Genomic DNA, 20,581 nt, shown 5'->3' with positions numbered 1-20,581 from the left:
TTCTCTTGGGTAATCATAACAAAAATACTTGGGAAATAATGTACTATTCAAATATACAAGGTTTGTATATTTCTACTATTTTATGCTATATATATTTATACTATTGCAAATATACAACAACTTTGTATATTTCTGCTTTCCTGGAAAATTTATTGACATATGACTGAGCCTTTCTTCTTCTTACTTTTTCATCAAGTTCTCGCTTCTATTATAGACACACATGTGACTTGTTGACAAAGAGGACCAGACTATTTTCTTTCTGGTTTCTCTAGGTCACTGGAAACTCTTATGAGCAGGGCCTTATTCTGTTTCTCTTTGCATGCCTAGGTCCTAAAATGCAACTTGGCATATGGGAGCTCCACAGGTACTTCTTAAAGTGTGCCTAAGCAAACTTCAGACACAACCAGGTAGATCATTTTCCCTTTCTACCCTTTAAAGCAGTGTTAGACAGTGCCTGGGGGAAGGACTGATCTCTCTATCTGTGACTGCAGTCTCATCATAGTATTAATGAATTTGTTAGTATCAGACATGAATCATCTATTACTCTTGTCAAATACCCCGCATCTCCACTACAGGGTAGATCTTTCAGTTCTCTAACATGGGGAAAACATATCCCTAGAGTCTGGATGACCTACTTATCAGGAAGCCTCCCTCTTAGCTTAAGCTAGGGCAAGATATTTTGTGTTGGTTTTTATTTAGAGAAAACACGATTTGTGTTAGCCTTGAGGTGATTTGACTATGATGCATTGGATCAGATGGCACCTGAGCAACGAAAATAATACTAATGACCCCTTTAGTGGAGGGGGTTAGATACTGGAGACGGCAGATTAATTTCCCTCCAGGTGAAACCTAATGAGATATGATTTCATCACCCTAAGTGCTTAAGTTAGTAGTACCTAGTTTAACTAGAATTTAGGAAATATTGTTGATAGTAAAGATAGTATTGTATGCTTGGGAGGAAAAATGAATATTGCCTTTATTTTTATTTTTGAGACAGAGTCTTGCTCTGTCACTCAGGCTGGGGTGTAGTGGTGCCATCTTGTCTCACTGCAACCTCCACCTCCCGGGTTAAAGCAGTTCTCCTGCCTCAGCCTCCCAAGTAGTGACACACACCACCACACCCAGCTAACTCTTGTATTTTTAGTAGAGACAGGTTTTCACCCTGTTGGTCAGGCTGGTCTCAAACACCTGACCTCAAGTGATCCACCCGTCTTGGCCTCCCAAATTGCTGGAAATACAGGTGTGAGCCACCATTCCATGCTGCCTTTATTTTTTATTTCCTCCAGCAACTTCAACACATTTAAAACTATCCATGTTGAGAGGTGACAAGGAAGATTTTATTGGACCTGAGATTTGAATCTCAATCCCACAACTTTCTACCAGTAGAGAACTGGGCACCAGTTTTTTCACCTATAACTTCATAGGGTTATGGTTAAATAAAGTGTGAAGTTTCTAGCACAGTGCCTGTCAAGGTAAGCTTATTGGAAACATTAGTTAGATTCCCTCCCCACTTGAATATATCTGGTATTGATCTTAAACCTTACAGATGAAAATTAATGCATGGGGAAGGAAATGTAGAAGCTTATCATCTAATGATTTTGTTAGATTTTGATGAATTAGTCAAAGTGATAGGCATATTAAGTAATTTGTCTTCTGGAAGTTTAAAGTAAATGAAGGTGATGTTTGTTCATGAAAGAACTTAATCAAGTAATAGGAGAATGTCTTTGATTAGAAGTCAGAAGACTTATTCTCTAGTTCTGCCTCTGCCTAAAACACAATATGTCAAACACAACATTCATGGTTTTTTTTTTTTTCCTACATTTATTTATCAGCTCAACTCTTTCTGTTAGGTAGTTTTAGACTTCTGAATTGGACACCATTAGGTTATTTCCCTCTTCTCTTTCAGTCTTATGAGTCATTAATGGCCCTGTTATCTACTCCTTCCTTTATATTCCACAGTTAGACCCTAACCTAACCCATATCATCTGGTTTACAGAAAAAAATAAAATAATCAAATTTCTGTAGACAAGCAAAATTAATGACAAAATTTTGAAGTGTGAATACCAGAGTCTTGTAAAGAAGTGGTTTTTAGTTTGTTTGTTTTCAGATAGAGTCTCACTCTGTCATCCAGGCTGGAGTGCAGTGATGCAATCTCAGCTCACTGCAACCTCCACCTCCTGGGTTCAAGCAATTATCTGCCTCAGCCTCCTGAATAGCTGGGATTACAGGCACCTGCCACCACACCTGGCTATTGTATTTATTTATTTTTTATTTTTTGTATTTTTTGTATTTTTAGTAGAGACGGGGTTTCACCATCTTGGCCAGGCTGGCCTTAAACTCCTGACCTCAGGTGATTCCCCTGCCTGGGATTAGAGGCATGAGTCACGGTGCCCGGCCATAAAGAAGTGTTTTTGTATTAAATATAAGAATTAGGATTGGAGAGCTATCTTAAGTTAATTTGAACAGATAACTGAGCTATATTAATGAGTTAAATTGTGTAGAAAAACAAAATCATCTTATAAAGTAATAGCTTATTTAATGTACTAATGTTTGTATGATGTATATTGAAAACCCATTCTTTCCACAAGCAGGAATGGCCTTGTGCTGAGTACTGAGGGGAACTTATTATGACTCCCCCATTAAGGCTGGTAAGATAATGTTTGCATAACAAGGAGGAAATGAGGAAGGAGTTCTAGCCTAAATGAATCAGATCCATTCACCATAGTTTAGAACTATAAGGGCCATTGACTATTATTTTATTTTTTGTCTTTTGAAAAGAAGAAAATTTACTAAAGAAAATTATTTCTCCTATAGTTACATATCAAAGACGATATATGAAACTTTATGCACGTAATGCTTTCTGTGGAAACTGATTCAAAATGTAGCCCTTGGTATTTTCTTTTTTAAAAATCTGATGCAAACAGTGGCTGTGAGACAGAGCAATGAAAAAAAATGCAACATGTATTTCCCATTTAGTTTCAATGGGATCAAAACAAAAATCAGGAGCAATATTTCAGTATTTCCATTTTTTTTCTTATTTTGCAAATTTTCTTTCATTTTTTTCTGCATTCACTAAAGAACTGGGTACTTGACACTTCTGTTTGTGGAGTGATATTAAAAATTCAAGAGTATGAGTTATGATGATTGCTGGGTATATCTGACAGAAACATCAAAGACCTAGTGTTCAAACACAGTATCACAGGAGGAAATAATAACTTGTGCTTGAAAATACTGATGACATTTTCATAACCCAAATATGAAAGAAACAAGGGACTACACGAAGAGTAAAATGTGTTCTTAGAAAAAAAGAACTCAGAAGTGATTCCATAACTGTGGTCAAGGCATCGGGGTTTTATTTATTGAAGTTACGAAAGTGCTTTTTATCTGAAAAAGTGTAAGTACAATATGATTGTTTACAAAGAAAGAATTTCCAAGTTGCCTATCTCATTATTTCATGCTAATATCTCTCTTTTGCATTTATTCACTTAAGAAATCATATATTTCCACCAGCTTCATACAAAGGACACAAAGAGATCATCTGGACCTTGAACCAGATCCACTGAAGATTCTAATTGTTTGCAATTCGTTGTCTTTCCCCATCCCCATTTCCTGTGGATCTATTACCCCTGTATGGAAGCTATAAAATCCCACAGAACACTTAAGAATGGCCTGGCAAATCAAATTATTGGCTCCTGTCCCAATAAGAAATCCTGTTCAAAAGGAATCGTTGAGCAAAGCTTCTACACAGCTAGCTGCTAAGGAAAAATGGATAGAAACTAAGACATGTTTGCTGGGAGATGGGCATAGTCATTTCCTGTATTCTCACTTAATTTTTACAATACCACTTTGAGGTAAATATTCTTTCTACCATTTTAGATTTGAGAAAAGTAAGGCTTAAAGTGGTTAGTGACTCATCCAAAGGGGCACAGCTAGTTAGGCCAATGTCCTGCTCAATAAAGAATCAGGAACACTGACCATAAGCAAGAAGCTGTGATCAAGATGGCATAACCAGAACAAAGTTGAAGGAGGGAATAAAACTGCGTATCTTAACAAGACAGCAGGAAAGCAGAAGCTGAGATGCTCAGTCCCTGGAAACTGAATAGAAGAGCAGAGGTGAAAAGCAGGGCTGAGTAAAGTAAAATGGTTTAATAACTCTACGGTAGATACTTGTTACTAGGGGCTCTATAGCTATTGTTTACGCTCCGGATTAAATTATCCTTCTTTTTGGAGGCTTATTAAAGTTTTCTTATGTTTCACATATTAATAATCCAAAAATAGTTAATGAGACACTTTGCTAGAAGCCAGAGATAGAGATAGCATAAGGCAAAACAAGCATTGTGTCTGCCCACCATCCCTGCCCAATAGTTTAAAGTCTATTGGGTGTGAGGATAGCTGGAGTAGGGGGCAGTTAAGTATATTCAATGAAATTGTGGTGGGCAGACTCTTAAAGTGCCCTCCTAGTGTTCATGCCTTTGTCTAACTCACTCCCTCTTGCCTAGATAGGATCTGTGACTCCACACCAAGAAGTAAGAATCCAGGGGACAAAGTGAGATAGAAAGAATAAAGAGAAGGAAAATAGAGTCAAAGCTAGGTGTCTGATATTTTAATTGTCGGTACTTAAGGAAGACAAAGTGCTGACATATCGCATCATGAGTGAGGTATTAAGTGGATTGAAACACTGAAGGATATGAAACCAGAGACTCAAAATGTTTCAGTTTCATCGACGTGAATATTGAAGTAATTACAAGGAGAGAAGAGGGTGAATGCTGATTATACAAATTGGGTCATTCTTGTCATACTCACCTAAATCAAAGTCTTAAGGCCAGAGGAAAAAAGCACCCAGGGCACAGAGCAGTGCTCCATGAGTTGACTTCTCCACAAACCCAGCTGCTGAAACTACCTGCTGTAACCCTAAGACCAGTTTCACTTAGTATCTGCTGAAATAACTGCTATAACTCTAAGACTAGTTTTACCTACCACTGTCACTCACTAATCAGAGTTTTCCAGCTCCCAAAATCTTTTCTAGTGCCAAAGAGATTTCTTTCAAAAGGATATGTAGCATTTCTTTAAAATAAATACCGTGACATTTTCTTTGTTCTTTAGACATACTGATGACTGCCTGATCTGTATGCGTGCCCCAAACTGCAATTCTGTGATTCACAAATAAAATGTTAAATTTAGAGATTTGTCTCTGTATTCTATTTTGACCTCAATAAGAGTAAGAGAAATAGAATAAAGAAAATAGTAGCTCTTTATAGAGGTTATTTATATTATAATTATCTAACAATGAGTAGGAAATGGAGTCAGAGTACTCCGGATGTGGAAAATAATATAATTTTCTGCAAAACGTGGCATAAAGATTAATATCTCGATGTAACAGTGATATCATTGAATTCAGTGGTCATAGCAATTACTTAAATAAAATATTCATCAAAACAATTCAACCAGTCATAAATACAGACTCACATAATTTTCTGCCATGTCGCAACAGAAAAGGAGGGGAGGGAATATTTCATATCATACGTGCTATAAAGTCCTGGGGCCATTGGTAGCTAATTATTTTGGACTGTCACTAATTTTTCATACGATGTTTTTCTTCCTTTATGTCTTTATTCGGATATATAGTATTAATAATAACCTTGTTATTTTAATAATTGGTGGTTTTGATCTTCAATCTTAATGAAATTCTAAATGTTATCTCCTCTAGAAAAAAACTGCAACTTTGTAAGATGAATGCTCTACATGTCCATTTGATAAAAAGAAATTTAATCATTTAAATGGATTACTATAACAAGAAGATGAGATTTCTATCTTATTAAAATTTATTTTTACCCATACCCCTTGTGAAATAAAGACATGTTGACTCTCTTCTATGATATATGACATTTTTCAGGCTATTCTGAATATTTTCATGAGGAACAACATCAATGATGCTGTATTTTTAATGTAAGAGCCCATACTGATATATGGTTAGCTAGATTAAAGTTTTGAAAAGCATTACTAATTTAAATAAATTAAGAAAAGAAAAAAATTATTATATTTAGTAAAACAACATGTTAGAGAGCCTGTCTCGCATATTATCTTCCAATTGATAGCTCACAACTTGAACCTAGGTGATTGATGGCTCCTCAAACACTCAGCAAAGGTCTTATAAAAATAATCAAACAAGTTTAACTTAAAGCATGTGTGTTTTCCCCTCCACTTAGGTTCTTTTAGTTGTGTTCATGATATTGAGACCAACAAAAATAAATGTTAATTGAGATTTTATTATAAGCCAGACACCACTCAAAGCAATCACTTAATTTTCAAAATAATCCTATGAATTATACTATCATTATCCACATTATAATACAAAGGAGGAAATGAGGCCTCTAAAATTCTTGACAAATAGTCTAAGATCCCACAGTTATTAAAGTTCAAATGTAGATATAGATCATAATGACCCAGGATATTCACAGAAAATGCAAAACCATCGGGAGCAGGTTTTTAAAAATGAACCAGTGATTTTATAAAAGCAATATTCTCCAGATTACTTCCGGGTTTTGGGCTGGCAGAATGCTAGGCTAGGATAGACTAGAACAGGCTAAGATGGCAGAGCTGCTATTCTTTTTATTTTTTTTATTTTTTTATTTTTTTTGAGACAATCTCACTCTGTCGCCAGGCTGGAATGCAGTGACGTGAGCTCTGCTCACTGCAACCTCAGCCTCCTGGGTTCAAGTGATTCTCGTGCCTCAGCCTCCTGAGTAGCTGGGATTACAGGCATGCACCACTACACCCAGCTAACTTTTTTGTATTTTTAGTAGAGTTGGGGTTTCACCCTGTTGGCCAGGATGGTCTCAATCTCCTGACCCCGTGATCTGCCCTCCTCAACCTCCCAAAGTGCCGGGATTACAGGCGTGAGCCACTGCGCAGTTATTCTTTTTAGTATGTACAATGTCCACTCCTTCAAACAAATGTTCTTTTGACCTTCTCTATACTTTTAGAATCTCTATAAGCAGTTGCCTTTCTTCAAAATGCATGGTTCTAGACACTTGATTTAGTGTACTTAAATAAGCATATCACTCATCTGTTACAAGTTCAAGTCTTTACAAACAGAAATAAGGACTGTTTAAAACCTTTTAAAAAGCAAATAAATGATTATTTCTAAAAAAACATTCAAACACAAAATACATTGCACAGAACCTAGGAGGAAGTTAAATTCATTTTAAGACCCATCACTTGGAACATAGGAAAGGTAAAATCCAGACACAAAAGAAATGCAATCTTAATGAAATCTTGGATTCTTAAAAAGCAAATATTCAAAAGCTAATGAAGTAAAATTAAAAACCACTGAATTAGTTTATAAGTAGCTATTATCACAATGGGCTCATAAATCATTCCTTAAAACTAAATGTGAATAATAACAATTAAAATACAATCTCCTTGTACTTGGACTAGAAATTCAAATGTTTTCTCATCAAAAACTAAAAAAATCAAAAAGGGAGTTAATTTACTAAGAATAGAGATATTAACAGAATTTGAGAGAAGGTGTTGGAAGAGATCCAATAAATAATAAAAGCAGAGATCTTAATATGCTGTGTGTTCTTGGAACATTATAAATTCCCAAAAAGGAGCTTCAAATAAATGTTATCAAATGGAAAGCATCACTTATCATAAAGGCATCTTTGAAGCATGATACTCAGATTCAGTGAGAGAAAGCCACTGGGGATCTAGTGAATATGATTTTGGATGTGAGGAATTATGAAATGAAATATCCAAACTCTCCTTGATCTCTTCAGCAAGGCTTTAATACCAAAATGCTCAATATGAATTCATAAATACGTCATTCATTAACTTATCCTTTAACCCCCTTACCTCTCACCTCAACCTCACCAAAACGAAACAACAACAAAAATCTGTTTCTTAGCTTATGTTAAAGAACAATTTCCCCTTTGGCACAAAAGCACAAATATAATGAAATTAGTTCACAATCTTTCTTAAGAACATACATTTTCATAGAAGGCTGCTGTCATAAGTTTATTTAATTTGGCAATTTATTACCATACATTTAATAATTTAAGTTTGTGTTCAGGAAAGCAAACATTCTTTTTCCTCTTCTCTCTCTTCCTAAAGGCTATAACTTAAAATGAAATACAATTGTCCTACTGTTTTCTTGGCTTTAAAAAAAAAAAATGTGCTGATCAGACAAATTGTCATAGCATTGTAAAAACATGGAACATGCTGGGTACAGCATGATTGTTTATTCTAAAAATAAACCAAGTCTGTAATAGCAACTTGGGATAAATTAGAATGTCTGTCATCCTAGCATCCTCTATAACCTAATCTAAAGTATATTACTTGTTTTCTTCATTTAATAATCAGGGTTCATAGAGTCAAAAGTTCCACAAAGCTTGTTTTGTTTAGAGAACAATTGGAGATTTATCCATTTAAATAACTTTGATATAGGCTTAATTTTCATAGTAAAAACGTTAGCAACTGAAGTTTAAGAAATATATACATAGTACCCTTTCATACTTGAGAAAAGGAAAAAGATAAGAATGTTACAGCAAATTTGTTATCAAGTTGTCTGAACTGACTGTACTTTATTGCATGTATTTATTACAGAAAGGATGGGAAAGGCGGGTCACTGAAGTTATTGATATAGCCAGTGATGCACAGATTTCCATCAAGCTGGTTTTAGTTTCTGAGCTATCACTGCCGGCAGTTCACTCAATTCTGATGCTTCATTTTTATCACTTGAGAATGACAGCATTCAAAAACTGGAAGAGAATCTTCCAGAGATCACTTGGGTCTATTTATTTTTTCCACAGGCAAACCAAGACTTAGAGAGGTGAAGAGACCTGAATTTGTAATCTTGTTCCACATGAACAATCAGTGGCTCCCCTTTGTCTTTAAAATAATACCAAAATTTCTTAGTTGGAACATAAGGATCTTAATGTTCTGGCCCCTGACTGGCATGTGTGGAAAATCACCCTGCCCAGCAGGGCTACCCAGAGTTACTGCCTGTTCTCTTTCAGTCTGACTGAAAGGGGATTTCTCCAGTTAGCTTACATTTCATCTTTGTAAGGTTCTCCCAACATCTCTCTTCTTTCACTGCCCACACTGAATGGTAAGCTCAGGACAATGGGGGCTCATTCATGCCCATATACTCAATGCTTTGGATACAGCCCTGTCTATAGTAAACGCTCAAGAAATAGACCAGCGTGGGTAACACAATGAGACTCCGTCTCTACAAAATAAAATTTTCAAACTTTGAAAATGTCATAATTCTTTCATAATGTTCAGTATACATACTTTTTCTTATGAATAGGTATAGACTTTCTGCTTTTCCTTTTGATTGTTCCAAGCTCTATTCATCTATCATCAGTCAAAATATTTCTTCTGGCCTTCAGTAACAATCTTTTTTAGCCAATCCAATCTAATTTGGATGACCTTCTACAAAAAGCATGAGCTTGACCATACTACTATTCTGTCTTCAAGGAAGTAAGGTCAGTTTGGTAGGATTTGGCCATGATTGCATGGGTTCATAAGTCCCCTAGTCAAGATCTTCAGCCATGTTCCCACAGTAGGGCATTAATGTTGCTAGACCACCATGTGTAGTGAGAAGAAAGGCCTAGGAAACAGAGAAATACTTGGTACAATGCAAGCAGATATTCAAGTTCAGGAATAAGAGTAGTTCAGGAACATATAGAGAACACAGAACTAGTGCCTATAAAATAACGATCAGACAGAACAGTAGATATGCATCTAAACAAGTGGGCAAAACAACTCAAAACAAAAAACAATGAGAGAAGGAGCAAACAGAATCTAAATATAGGCAGTTGGTAATCAGCACAGTGGTAGGAAAAACAAAAGTATGGCTAAGTGACAAAAGCAGATTCAAAGGTACTAATGACAAAGAAAAAGTGTTGAAAACTGAGAAAGTAGATTGCTTCAGCTCATAAACTGTACGTTCACCGCTTGATGCCAGCAACTGGTCCCCAAGCATGCCCATTAGAAGGCTTGGCATGGCATGACATTAAGCAGGTATAAGATTGCTAATATACTCTTAGTGTAAAAAGATCTCTATCAATTCCTAGTTTTCTAAAATATTCATCTAATCCCAATTGTTCTTCTTTGTTCGAAGTTAGCTAATTTAATGCTATTCTAGAAAGTAGCTTTAGGATGTATCATAAAATTCAGCTCCATTCTTTTTCTTCTCATTTGTCCACCCATCTGTAAATATTAGTGCTTCACTTGGTTCTGTTACATATTCAACTACCTCTTCAAATCTTACTCTGTAAGAGGCTTATTCTAATATGTCCAATAAGCTAACAGTATGATAAGCATAGTCATAAAAAAACACTTCCAGCAGTGATAAATTTTAGTTAATAAAAATTGTTTTCTGAAGTTTCACAGTAGGTTGTTCTTATAAGAGCTAAGTCAACACTTTTTGGCATGAGACTATTATTAACAAAAAGGCATTTGAACATTTTCTGAATATACTTTTCTGAAATATCTTATGATTTTGAAATATTGGCAAAATAGTCCTTTGAGTTAATACCGATGCTCCAAGCCCAAGAACAGAAAGTTTTCTAGATTTAGGACTTTAGAAAGAACTACTTGAATTTTGTTCATCAATGTTGATTAAAAATTCATGAAGGATTTTAAAGTTGTCTGTAGCTAGTTTTCATAGATATATTTGGTCTTCATAGAAGCATATGGAAATGCATATTTAATTTGACAGTATTTTGCAAATCATACCCGCTTCAGAATAATTTGCAAAGTAGAAATGCTTCCATATGCTAGAAGATGGTTTGTCTATTATGCTGAGAGTAAAGAAAGAACCGTATATTCAGCAACAAAAATTTAAAAAATACTTTCTTGGGCACTGTAGATTATGAAAGTAAAGAAAGATTAACAGGACAATGTCCCAGGACTCAAAGAATTTAGAATTAAGATTTCAATCTATAATAAACTTATTAAACAACCATATCAGACATGCTAAAATGAATTTTCATAGGTATCATTGGGCCCTTAACAAACATAATGTCACATGGTTATTTTCTGCCTAAATTGCCATGGCTTGTGCCAAATCTTCTTAAATCCTGACCAAAGCTGATTGGAGCAGGGATTGATATGGGAGCCAAAGCAAGCTATCTATAGATGAGTTGTTCATGAGGACAATAGATGCTAGCTCTGGACAAAAGAATTCCCACCCAATCAAATTCTCTCCTCTTGAAGAGCAAAACAGGTGAACATAGAGAATATGGATCGCGTGGTTCAGACGTTTGTTGTGAGTAATATATTCCAAGTATTCTTGTGTAGATTGTGAAGTTAGCCTGCCCCACTGTTGGAAGTACCAGGACCTGGTACTTGGTCTGTGTTGCTGAGGCAGCTCGCAATGCGGCTTCACACAGCATGGATTATTACAACAAACTTCCACCCTGCCTGCTTGGAAATCGTAAAAAGCCAGATGGATACATGTATGTTCTAAACAAGAACACACGAAAATGGAGCAATAGCTCTTCACAGTTAATAGGAAGAAAAAAATAAAGCCCCTGCAGATTTCAAAGGTTACTTTAGGGATAAAACTTGAAGTAATTAAAACAAGAGCTGAAGCTCTTTGACAAGTTTTACTTTTTATGCCTGAAAGGTTCATTGACCCTATATATCTTCAGAAACACTGGACTGCAGTTCTAGAGCAGAAAATAAATGTTTGGGTTTCAAAGGTCTTCAGTGTTCTCAAATTAATGACTATTTCATCATTATCTGAGAGTAGTGATTTACAAGCAAGAATAGCTTTAATGTATGTTTTTCTACTGATAATTACTATTTTGGCTTTCTTTAAGATCTGGGATTACTTTATCTCTGGAGTTAAAAAATACAGATTATTTACTGAATGTATTTTTAACTGTGCTCATGCCTCAATGCATGTAAGTTATTTTTATGATCACAGCTTAAATTCGCTACACAAGAAAATTATCTGGAGAATTTCACACAGTAAAAATTGTCAAGCCAGGAAGATCTTTTTAAAAAATCCTTTAAAAATTATTGATCTAAAATGGTTTCTAAATGAAAATAGGTCTAGGTTGTATGTCATGATTCCACAGATGAGTTTTCTTCAAGTGGTGTGTCTACTTCTGGGTCCCTTACAGTTACCATTTGAGGACTAAGACTGATGACAGGTGTAACCCACTTCATGAATGTGTTCCCAGAGCGAAGGGAGAGCTTAAGACAGTCACGATTTTACCACTGTTTATAATGGCTAAAATATTGTCGAAAGAGAAAGAACAATTTTATGATAATGAGGCAGGCTTTAAAATGTTAAGTCAATAACTCCAATTCCATAAAAATTCTAGTGAGGAGAATAAAAAGGAAAAGATCACTTGGCATATTCCTTTAAGAAATGCCATTTAAGTAATTCTTTCTTCTTTTTTATATCCCCTTAAATTTATGGAACTTATGAGGTGAATCTCTCTCACAGGCAACAATTTTAGTTTTCAATGTAACAGAGTAAATTTATTCACTTAGTTAGTATTGCATTCCATTTTTACAGAAGATTCCTATCTGTAAGTTTCCCCACCTCCTTGCTCAAGTTCTTCCCAAGCAGCTCTGAGTCAGTCTGCTATACCTCCGCTGCCCCTATGGCAAAAGCAGTCTGAGAATTCACTCAGTAATTAATCAGAGGCTGCCTTATGGCACATATTCTAAGCTTGGGTTTCCTGTGACTTAAATCACTTATTTAACTAGTTAAAAGATACCTCTCCAAACAAATTATAACATTTTAAAATCACAGGCAATAGCCTATATTTATTTTCACCTATGAAAGCTTTTTGCACAAAAATATTGGTTGGTTATGTTTGTTCATGTCTCCTTAATAAACTCCTTAATAAACTCAGGATCATTCTCTTTACATGAGAAAGTGAAGATTATCTTAGAAAGATACCTATGTGAGATAAAATGCAAGTTTTATCATATTTAGTTTCCGAGATAGAAAGATGTGTGTGTGTGTGTGTGTGTATATACACACGTACAGACATATCCAAAGTCCTTATTATCTGATGACAAATGAAAATATGAAAAAAACACTTAAATAAATCAATTTTAAAGTCAATGGCAGAAGGTTTGACAGAGGTGCTATCTTAAAATGTAGAGCTTAAAATTTAATATGTGATTTGAAAAAATATAGATTAAAATTATAATATTCTAATAAGAATAAGGATAAGTCGTGTTGATTTTTTAGTATATTTCTTGACAAAATGATATGGTAGCAAAATATCATCCCTTTTATAGTATACTTAACTTTCTCAGCATGTCCTTAAAGATAACTTTTACAAAGATTTGTGAGGCATTCATCATTTCTCCTGAATGCTTGATATTCCAGTTATTTCCTTTTGAAGTACATTATCAAATGTCCTCCACTTCACCTGTTAACTGCTCTGACATAGTCTCATTGGCCGTGATTTTGTGATTTAGGAGTTTTCCAAATTCACTTGCATCATGACATCCTGAATCTCCCTTGAAACATCTTACTTTACAATCATTTTCATTATGTTTTCACTGTATTGTCTGATATTTATGACATTATATAATCAGCAAGAGACTAAGACTTTGTAGAGTAATTCATAGAAATAGATGCTACTACAACTTGGAGAATTATGTTCAGGTAAGGACTAATTTTACAAGTGGGAAGTTTATTAGTGAATATTTTCCTTATATCTCTGGAGACCGAGATCATTTTTGAATAATGACAAACTCTTGCAATTTGCAATCAGATAAAAATAAGGGCTAAAATGTATGCAAGTGGTAAAGCAGGAAATGAAAGTTCGTTTCTTCAACACCAGTTGTGCATTGTTGAAATAATTGTGGACGAGATACTTTTGGGCAAGAGGATTAAGGACTGAGGTTTTGAGAGAATCAATGAAAAGGTGAAAAAGTAAACCTTTTAAAATACAGAAGAGTTCTCACATCCATGGGAGCAGAAGCAAAAAAAAATGGTACCACATAAGCTTAGAGATGTGGGAGGCAAATATTAAAGACAAAGGAGATAGCCAATTATATATGGCTGAGAGGCCAAGAAGTTGTAGCTGAAAAGTCATCCATTTAACACTGGCTAAATACAAGCTAAATAAGCAGAACAGGTGCCTCAGAAGGCCGAGGTCATATTTCAACTGCAGATTCTAAAAAAACTCACTGAGAAATCTATTGGTACTAGTCTATCTCATTTGAAAGCATCAGAAGTGTTGTGAAGTCACACATCTTGCTACTGCGACCTATACGTCCTGTTGTCTCAAACTTTGCACAAGAAGGCCTTATTCTGGTACTAGATAGGGACTTGATAAGTAGTGATTCAGAAGGGATCATTAGGAAACTAAAACAGGATTTAAAATATAGATAAGTTTCGGGCTATGGCATTCTCAACCATTGCCTGGAAAAGCATATGGAATTGAAATATGTAAGTCAGTATTCCCCAGAACAAATGTGCAAAAGATGATCCCTTCATACAATGCTAATTGCACAGTTGGGACAAGCATGGTATAAAGTTATAATTCTTTAAGTCTTTTTGCTGACATTTCTGGATGTTTATTTTTATTCTTTCTGGGACTTTCCTGGGAATTGTTTGATGCATATTCTTTTTCTAATGTTGTTGCCAAACAATAACAACTTGTATTCCTTAACCATGCACTGAAGTCAGCCAGCCTTTTCAGCTGGTTGTTTTTCACCAGCAAATTACTTGTTACAATAAAGGAGATGATTCAAGCCCTTAATAAAGCCTTTAAAATGTCATCACTGTTTAAAACTTTCAATCAAATACCTCTAGCTGAATACGGAAATGTGTTGGCATAATTTAACATTCAAGCATTTTTATCAAAATTGTCAGTCGGCCCCATTCTTGCCCATTCAAAAAAGCTCAGAAGAAAAGTATTTTAGGAGAATCTAATACAATGGGTGCATGTGGAGGTTTGCTAAGCCAGCGTGAAAAGTGAGGAACAGCAGGTTTTCAGAATGTATGATTTCACTGGCTAACATAAAAAAGTAAATGATAGATGGAATCTTCATACCTCATATTATCCACTCCTGTTTTCGTAGTAGACTCTCCATTAACAAAAAAAGAGGGAGGTGGTATCTTAAATCTCAATGTATGGGCTCTTACAGAAGAATCCCTTTAAAGGATTCACAAATCTTTGAATCCACTAAAGTTAAAAGATTAAATAATCCTCTAAAGTGTGCCATGAGGGTTAACATTTGTAATTTTTTTAAAAATTCAAAATTTACAATGTTATTTAAGCATGTTTTTCAGCAAAATATTTCAGATTGTCAAACTTGTACAATTAAGAGTAGTTCCCTTCATATTTCAGAGCAATAATTAACTGTTAGACTGAATTAAAGTCTGCCTTGAAGTGGGGCAAAAACATCCAAGAAGCCATTTATTCATGACTCAGTCCTAATTTATTGTACAGACAAAGTTCAGAATATGACATTGCAATGAGCAAAGGTAATAATGAACTAGGAAAAGGTTAAATTCTAGGTGAGAATAACAGCTTGAATTATGATGCTTAATGCAGTGGGTTGACTCTGGCCTCTAATTTACTCATTCTCTTTGTGAGCAAAGGGCCCTTGGAATAGCCTTAGGTCACAGGTTTTGAACAATGTCCAAAATGCATATTTAAACAAAAAGGGAAGTGAAATCTTTTGGTACAGATGCAATTTGCTGTTTGCTAATGAAAACGTCACATAAAGGACTATTTCAAAATTGTATCCCAAATATTAGACTTCTAGAATGCAATGTTATATATCTGGTGATACACTCTCTATGCTTATAATTCCTTTCTTAGCTCAGCCTTTATGAACTGTTAAGCTTTCTGTTTAACCAAGCACCAAGAATGCCCCCTCAGCCTTCCTTCCAATTTTCATCATATTCTACCTCTTTATTGATGGCTTAAACTGCACAATTTTTGCACTATCAATATATAGTCAAATTATCAAAAAGAAGAACACATAATTCAAACATAAATACTTTAAAATACTTGTTAAAGAGTGAACAAGTGGACCAGGAGAAGAAATGTTATTTGGATATTATTTATTTGAAATAACATGTTTAGCCACTAGATGTCACCCTTTTTAAGCAACAAAGACAACCTCACAAAGCGTGACATCAAGAGCAGTTACATTCGTTCCACTGTATTTGATGTTCTCCATATGGTTCTCGGCTACATACTGAATACTTTAACAGTGAAAAACTGTTTGGTCTCCCTAAAGCTCTAAGAGAACAGAAAAGTAAGATGACAGAAGGCTTATTAAACATAGTTAAACTGGCTAATCTTGGAGTGCTAACAACTGAAATATAATTATTAACGGGCAAATAGAGTCAGTAGTCATACTGACTCTAAAGTTTACTCAAAGTTTAATTGGATTTGACTTTGGAACTATAAATATTATTCACAAGAAAACTCTCCCCATCTTCACAATATTTTATGTATGGAACATTGTTTTAACATCTGAACAATTACCCTTATTTGAGCAGCGTGATACTGTAGGCTTTTGGGTCTTTTCTTTGTTTATCACTCTTCTCACAGGTGGTATTTGATTTTCAGATTAATAAAAAAGTAAAACACACTAAGGGACACAAAGTTAAGTTTCAGCAAAACATTTCTTTTCTTATTAGGGACAATGAAGTGATGATTGGAAAATACCTTGTCCTTGACTTGTCCAAATCTGCTGCATTCCATTCCTAATTAAAGAGCTCTGATCTCCTAATACAAATTAAGTACAACACAAGATACTCGGTACGGAATAGAGAGCCAAGGCTAGAAGTTGACAGCACTGAAATTAGTCACTGACATCACTTAAAAAGAAGCTTTAGGAGTGTAAGAAAACAATAAACAGAAAAACAATCAAAATTTTCCTTAACGTGGCCTTTGTGAGTCAAGCCTAATTTAAGTCGCATAAATTTCCATAGCTAAATTGCTAAAATGCAACAACAGGTAATAACATATAGTTTTCCAGAAAAGTTAAAAGCAAGGTTCTCATATACATACGAAATAAACAGCCACGAAAGATCTCATTCAACCCACAAAATAGTGGGGGAATCAGTAAGATGGTAGGAAGCCCAGAATTCTTTCCTATAGCATGTAAGAGAGACTACATTTCCAAGGAATGGAGATTATATTGTACAGTCCACTTATCAAAGATCTGCTAAAATAAACTCGGTGATAGTTACAAACTAATGTCCTACAAAGTCACAAACCGTAAACTTTGAGGTTATATTTTCTGCTTAAGAGAAATGATCTCCACTAGGCAAAAGTCTACATGTTACCATGCAAATTCACAGTGAGTCAACAAAGTACTTAGGGGTCAGTACTAAATAATTACCAAGCAATACTCAGACTAGAGTGTTACAGAATGCCACCCATCTTTTTCCTGTATATTTAAAATTTTGGATTTTCTTTTTCATATAACCCCACACCTATTGATGACATATAATGCTGTATTAGTCCATTCTCTCACTGCTACAAACAACTGCCTGAGACTAGGTGATTTATAAAGAAAAGAGGTTTAATTTGTTCACCATTCTGCAGGCTGTACAGGAAGCATGATTGGGAAGGCCTCAGGAAACTTACAATCATGGCGGAGGGTAAAGCGGGAAGCAGGCACATCTTTCATGGCCAGAGCAGGAGGCAGAGAGACAAGGAGAAGGTGCTACACACTTTTAAACAACCATATCTCACAAGAACTCACAATCTTGAGAACAGCAAGGGGGAAGGCCTCATTGTCCCATCACCTCCCACCAGGCCCCTGCTCCAACATTGGTGATTACAAGTCTACACGAGATTTGGGTGGGGACACAAATCCAAACTATATTAAATGCTCAAGTGGCTACACTTAGTGTTTTACATATATCATCTCATTTTATTCTCACAATAACTGCTTATAGGTAGGGGCTGATACTACCTCAGCTCAGAGACCAGAACATTGAACAATCATAGAAGATTCTCCAGGTGACAGACCACCAAGAGACCAAGTTGAACTGTGAACCTAGTCTGCCTAGATGGTCTTTCTCCCGGGAGCATAGACTTAACATAGATTTAAACACTGTCTAGAAGATCTTGAAATTCCACAAAATGAGGCATATGTGAGCACAACAGAACCCTTTGCCCTTGTTCCTTGTCCATGGTGAGAGAAACCTCAGGTGCAAGACCTGTGCATGCTAGGAGGTCAAAGCTTAACTCTGAACACTGACATTCTCTAGAATTTGTGTATATTATTTCTTCCCCCCCACCACCCCTTCCACCTCAGCACTGGCTTACCCTTTGGATTGATATAATACATCAGATCCTCTATTTCAATTTAAATAAATGGAGAGTGAGAAATGGCCAGGGTTGTGAGTCATCATACAAAAGCAAGCAATATCTTATATACTGTCTATGTGGAAAACATGGTATTCTTATAATATTTGCTTTCCAATCTTCTCAGAGATGTTGGGACATGGAGGGAAATCTAATGTACTGATAATGATATTCAAGTAAGATGTCTGCTTGACTTAATATCTGTCTAAAGAAAATGTTGTCTTAAGTTTAAAACCTTAAAACCTTGAAAAAAATTTAGACACAATGAAAGAAACTATAGAAAATCATCTTAAATTCCTAGGATTTATATGCATAGAACTTCAGAAATGTGAGGTGCTCCAAACTCTATTACTAATTCAGCCTCAATTCTTGTAAAAATTATACCACTCAGCCAGTGGCTGAGAAAATTCAGAAAACTAATCAAACATTATTACATCATCTATTAGGAGTCTAGACAGTCTCCTCATCACACATACTCCAATACAACAACTATGAAAAGGGATTTTTTTTTCTTCCCAGCATATTATTTCTTTATCTCCATACCAGAAAAAAAAGCAAAAGGAACACTTTGAGTTCCCCGGTCAACTAAAAATGTGTAAGTTTGTTGGTGTATTACATTTGCATTTATACTTGCTCTAAAATATGAAGAGTTCTATAAAACGGAAAAGTATTACTTTTTATGTAGTCAGTCTGTTGTTCAGTGTTCAGCTTCTTCCGGTTTCATGGATTATAAAGTCTTTTAGGACAGAAGATATTCCCTACAAGCTGTCATGTAACATTTATAGCTTTAAAGGTAGATGTAATTTTAATAATAACATGCCACATTTAAGGCTCTATTAGGCACAGCTCTGGTTGCCTTTGATTTATTCATCAATGTGAGGAATCTGAAATTTTCTAAAGTCTAATTTTTGAAAAAAAATATTCAAGGGGTCTCTTTGCATTAAACCATCTGCTCTACATGATTGCAGTGACTCGTTTTTAGCACTGAAGCTTCCCTTTTTGATTAAATTTCTTGTTCAACCCATTGAATTCTTTGGAAAGCATTTATTTCGAATGAAGTATATTGTTGTTAGCAGAGTAGGAAAATCATTCTAATCCAATCCTAATTCCTATTGGATAACATCTTAGAGAACTCATGTAAATTTAACATATTATTAATGCAAATTAATTTGTGCATCACCAAAGAATTATCTGAAGATGGTACTCACGCAGGTTTAATTGTATGGGCATGCTTTTCATGAATAAAGGCACCGGCAATTCCTCCTGCGCCTGCATTTAGATACTAGATTGAAAATAAATTAAATTATGTGGGTTTACTTGAATATGTGACAAAACTAAACAATATAGTCATATGAATTTTTTAATTGAAATCACAACTTTTGAGCACTTCAAAATGTGTGATTATTTGATAAAACAGAAGCTTGGGTCACCTTCTTCAAAGAAAAACAAATAAAAACTGGTATTATTAGGTTGAGAATAAATGACGGTTACTTTTATGGGGCAATTTTGCTCTAGCTGGTAGAAAGCAGTTTTACTGAGGTCTGGCTTCAAAATTCATACATTTAAATTATTTTGTCCTAAAATATTGTAATAATAATAAAAGTATATTTTTAAAACAAGTACATTGTAATTGGTTTTATTTTCATGCTCCCTGTCAATTAAACTGTTTTCAAATATGAATTCCAAGTTGATTCTCTAAAACTTATCTTTATATATGCAGAAATTTCACAACTTATCAATAAAAAAAACTAAGGAGATTATCAATTTGAATTAAGTGTAGGGCTTTTTCTCCAGAACCTCCTGACTTTTTCATAGCAGCCTAGGAATTGGAAGAATTAATTTCTCTATATTGATGGAAATACTAGAATTAAATTACTTACCACACTATTCCATCATATAACTCTATTAACTAAAATCAGAAAATATAGTAATAAAAGAAATAGGCAAAGTAACTGAAATCTTTAAAATTGGCCAACAGATCCAGTTTCTCCTTCAGATTAATGTCAATGTGAAATAAAGGGATGTAAATATATTAACTCGTTTGTACCTTGTAGGAACACCAGCAGGCAAAATCAACTCCCCAGTCATGTAAATAGAGTTCAACATTTCCAACGGCATGTGCTAGATCAAAGCCAACGTAACAACCCTAGGGAAGAACATAATAATACGTTTTAAATTTGCTTAATGATTAGAAATAATAAGTACAAATATCTTTAAGAAAATACTTGACAAACTTCTGTACCATACATTAT

The 20,581-nt window shown here is 34.9% G+C and overlaps 1 protein-coding gene across 1 annotated transcript in view; it reads right to left on the bottom strand.

Moving 5' to 3' along the window:
* KYNU (kynureninase) overlaps nt 1-20,581 on the bottom strand; it is a 164,308-nt gene that overhangs the window by 31,044 nt on the left and 112,683 nt on the right. Inside the window, exons 9-10 of the mRNA XM_005573072.4 lie at nt 20,377-20,475; nt 19,538-19,611 (exon numbers count right to left, since the gene is read on the bottom strand). Coding sequence (XP_005573129.1) covers nt 19,538-19,611; nt 20,377-20,475 — 173 coding nt within the window. The remainder of the gene's footprint in view (nt 1-19,537; nt 19,612-20,376; nt 20,476-20,581) is intronic.

The sequence above is a fragment of the Macaca fascicularis genome, chromosome 12 (genome assembly GCF_037993035.2).
Source record: "Macaca fascicularis isolate 582-1 chromosome 12, T2T-MFA8v1.1".
Taxonomy (NCBI): domain Eukaryota; kingdom Metazoa; phylum Chordata; class Mammalia; order Primates; family Cercopithecidae; genus Macaca; species Macaca fascicularis.
The sequence above is the reverse complement of the archived record's forward strand: the minus strand, read 5'-3'. Positions and strand labels throughout refer to the sequence as shown.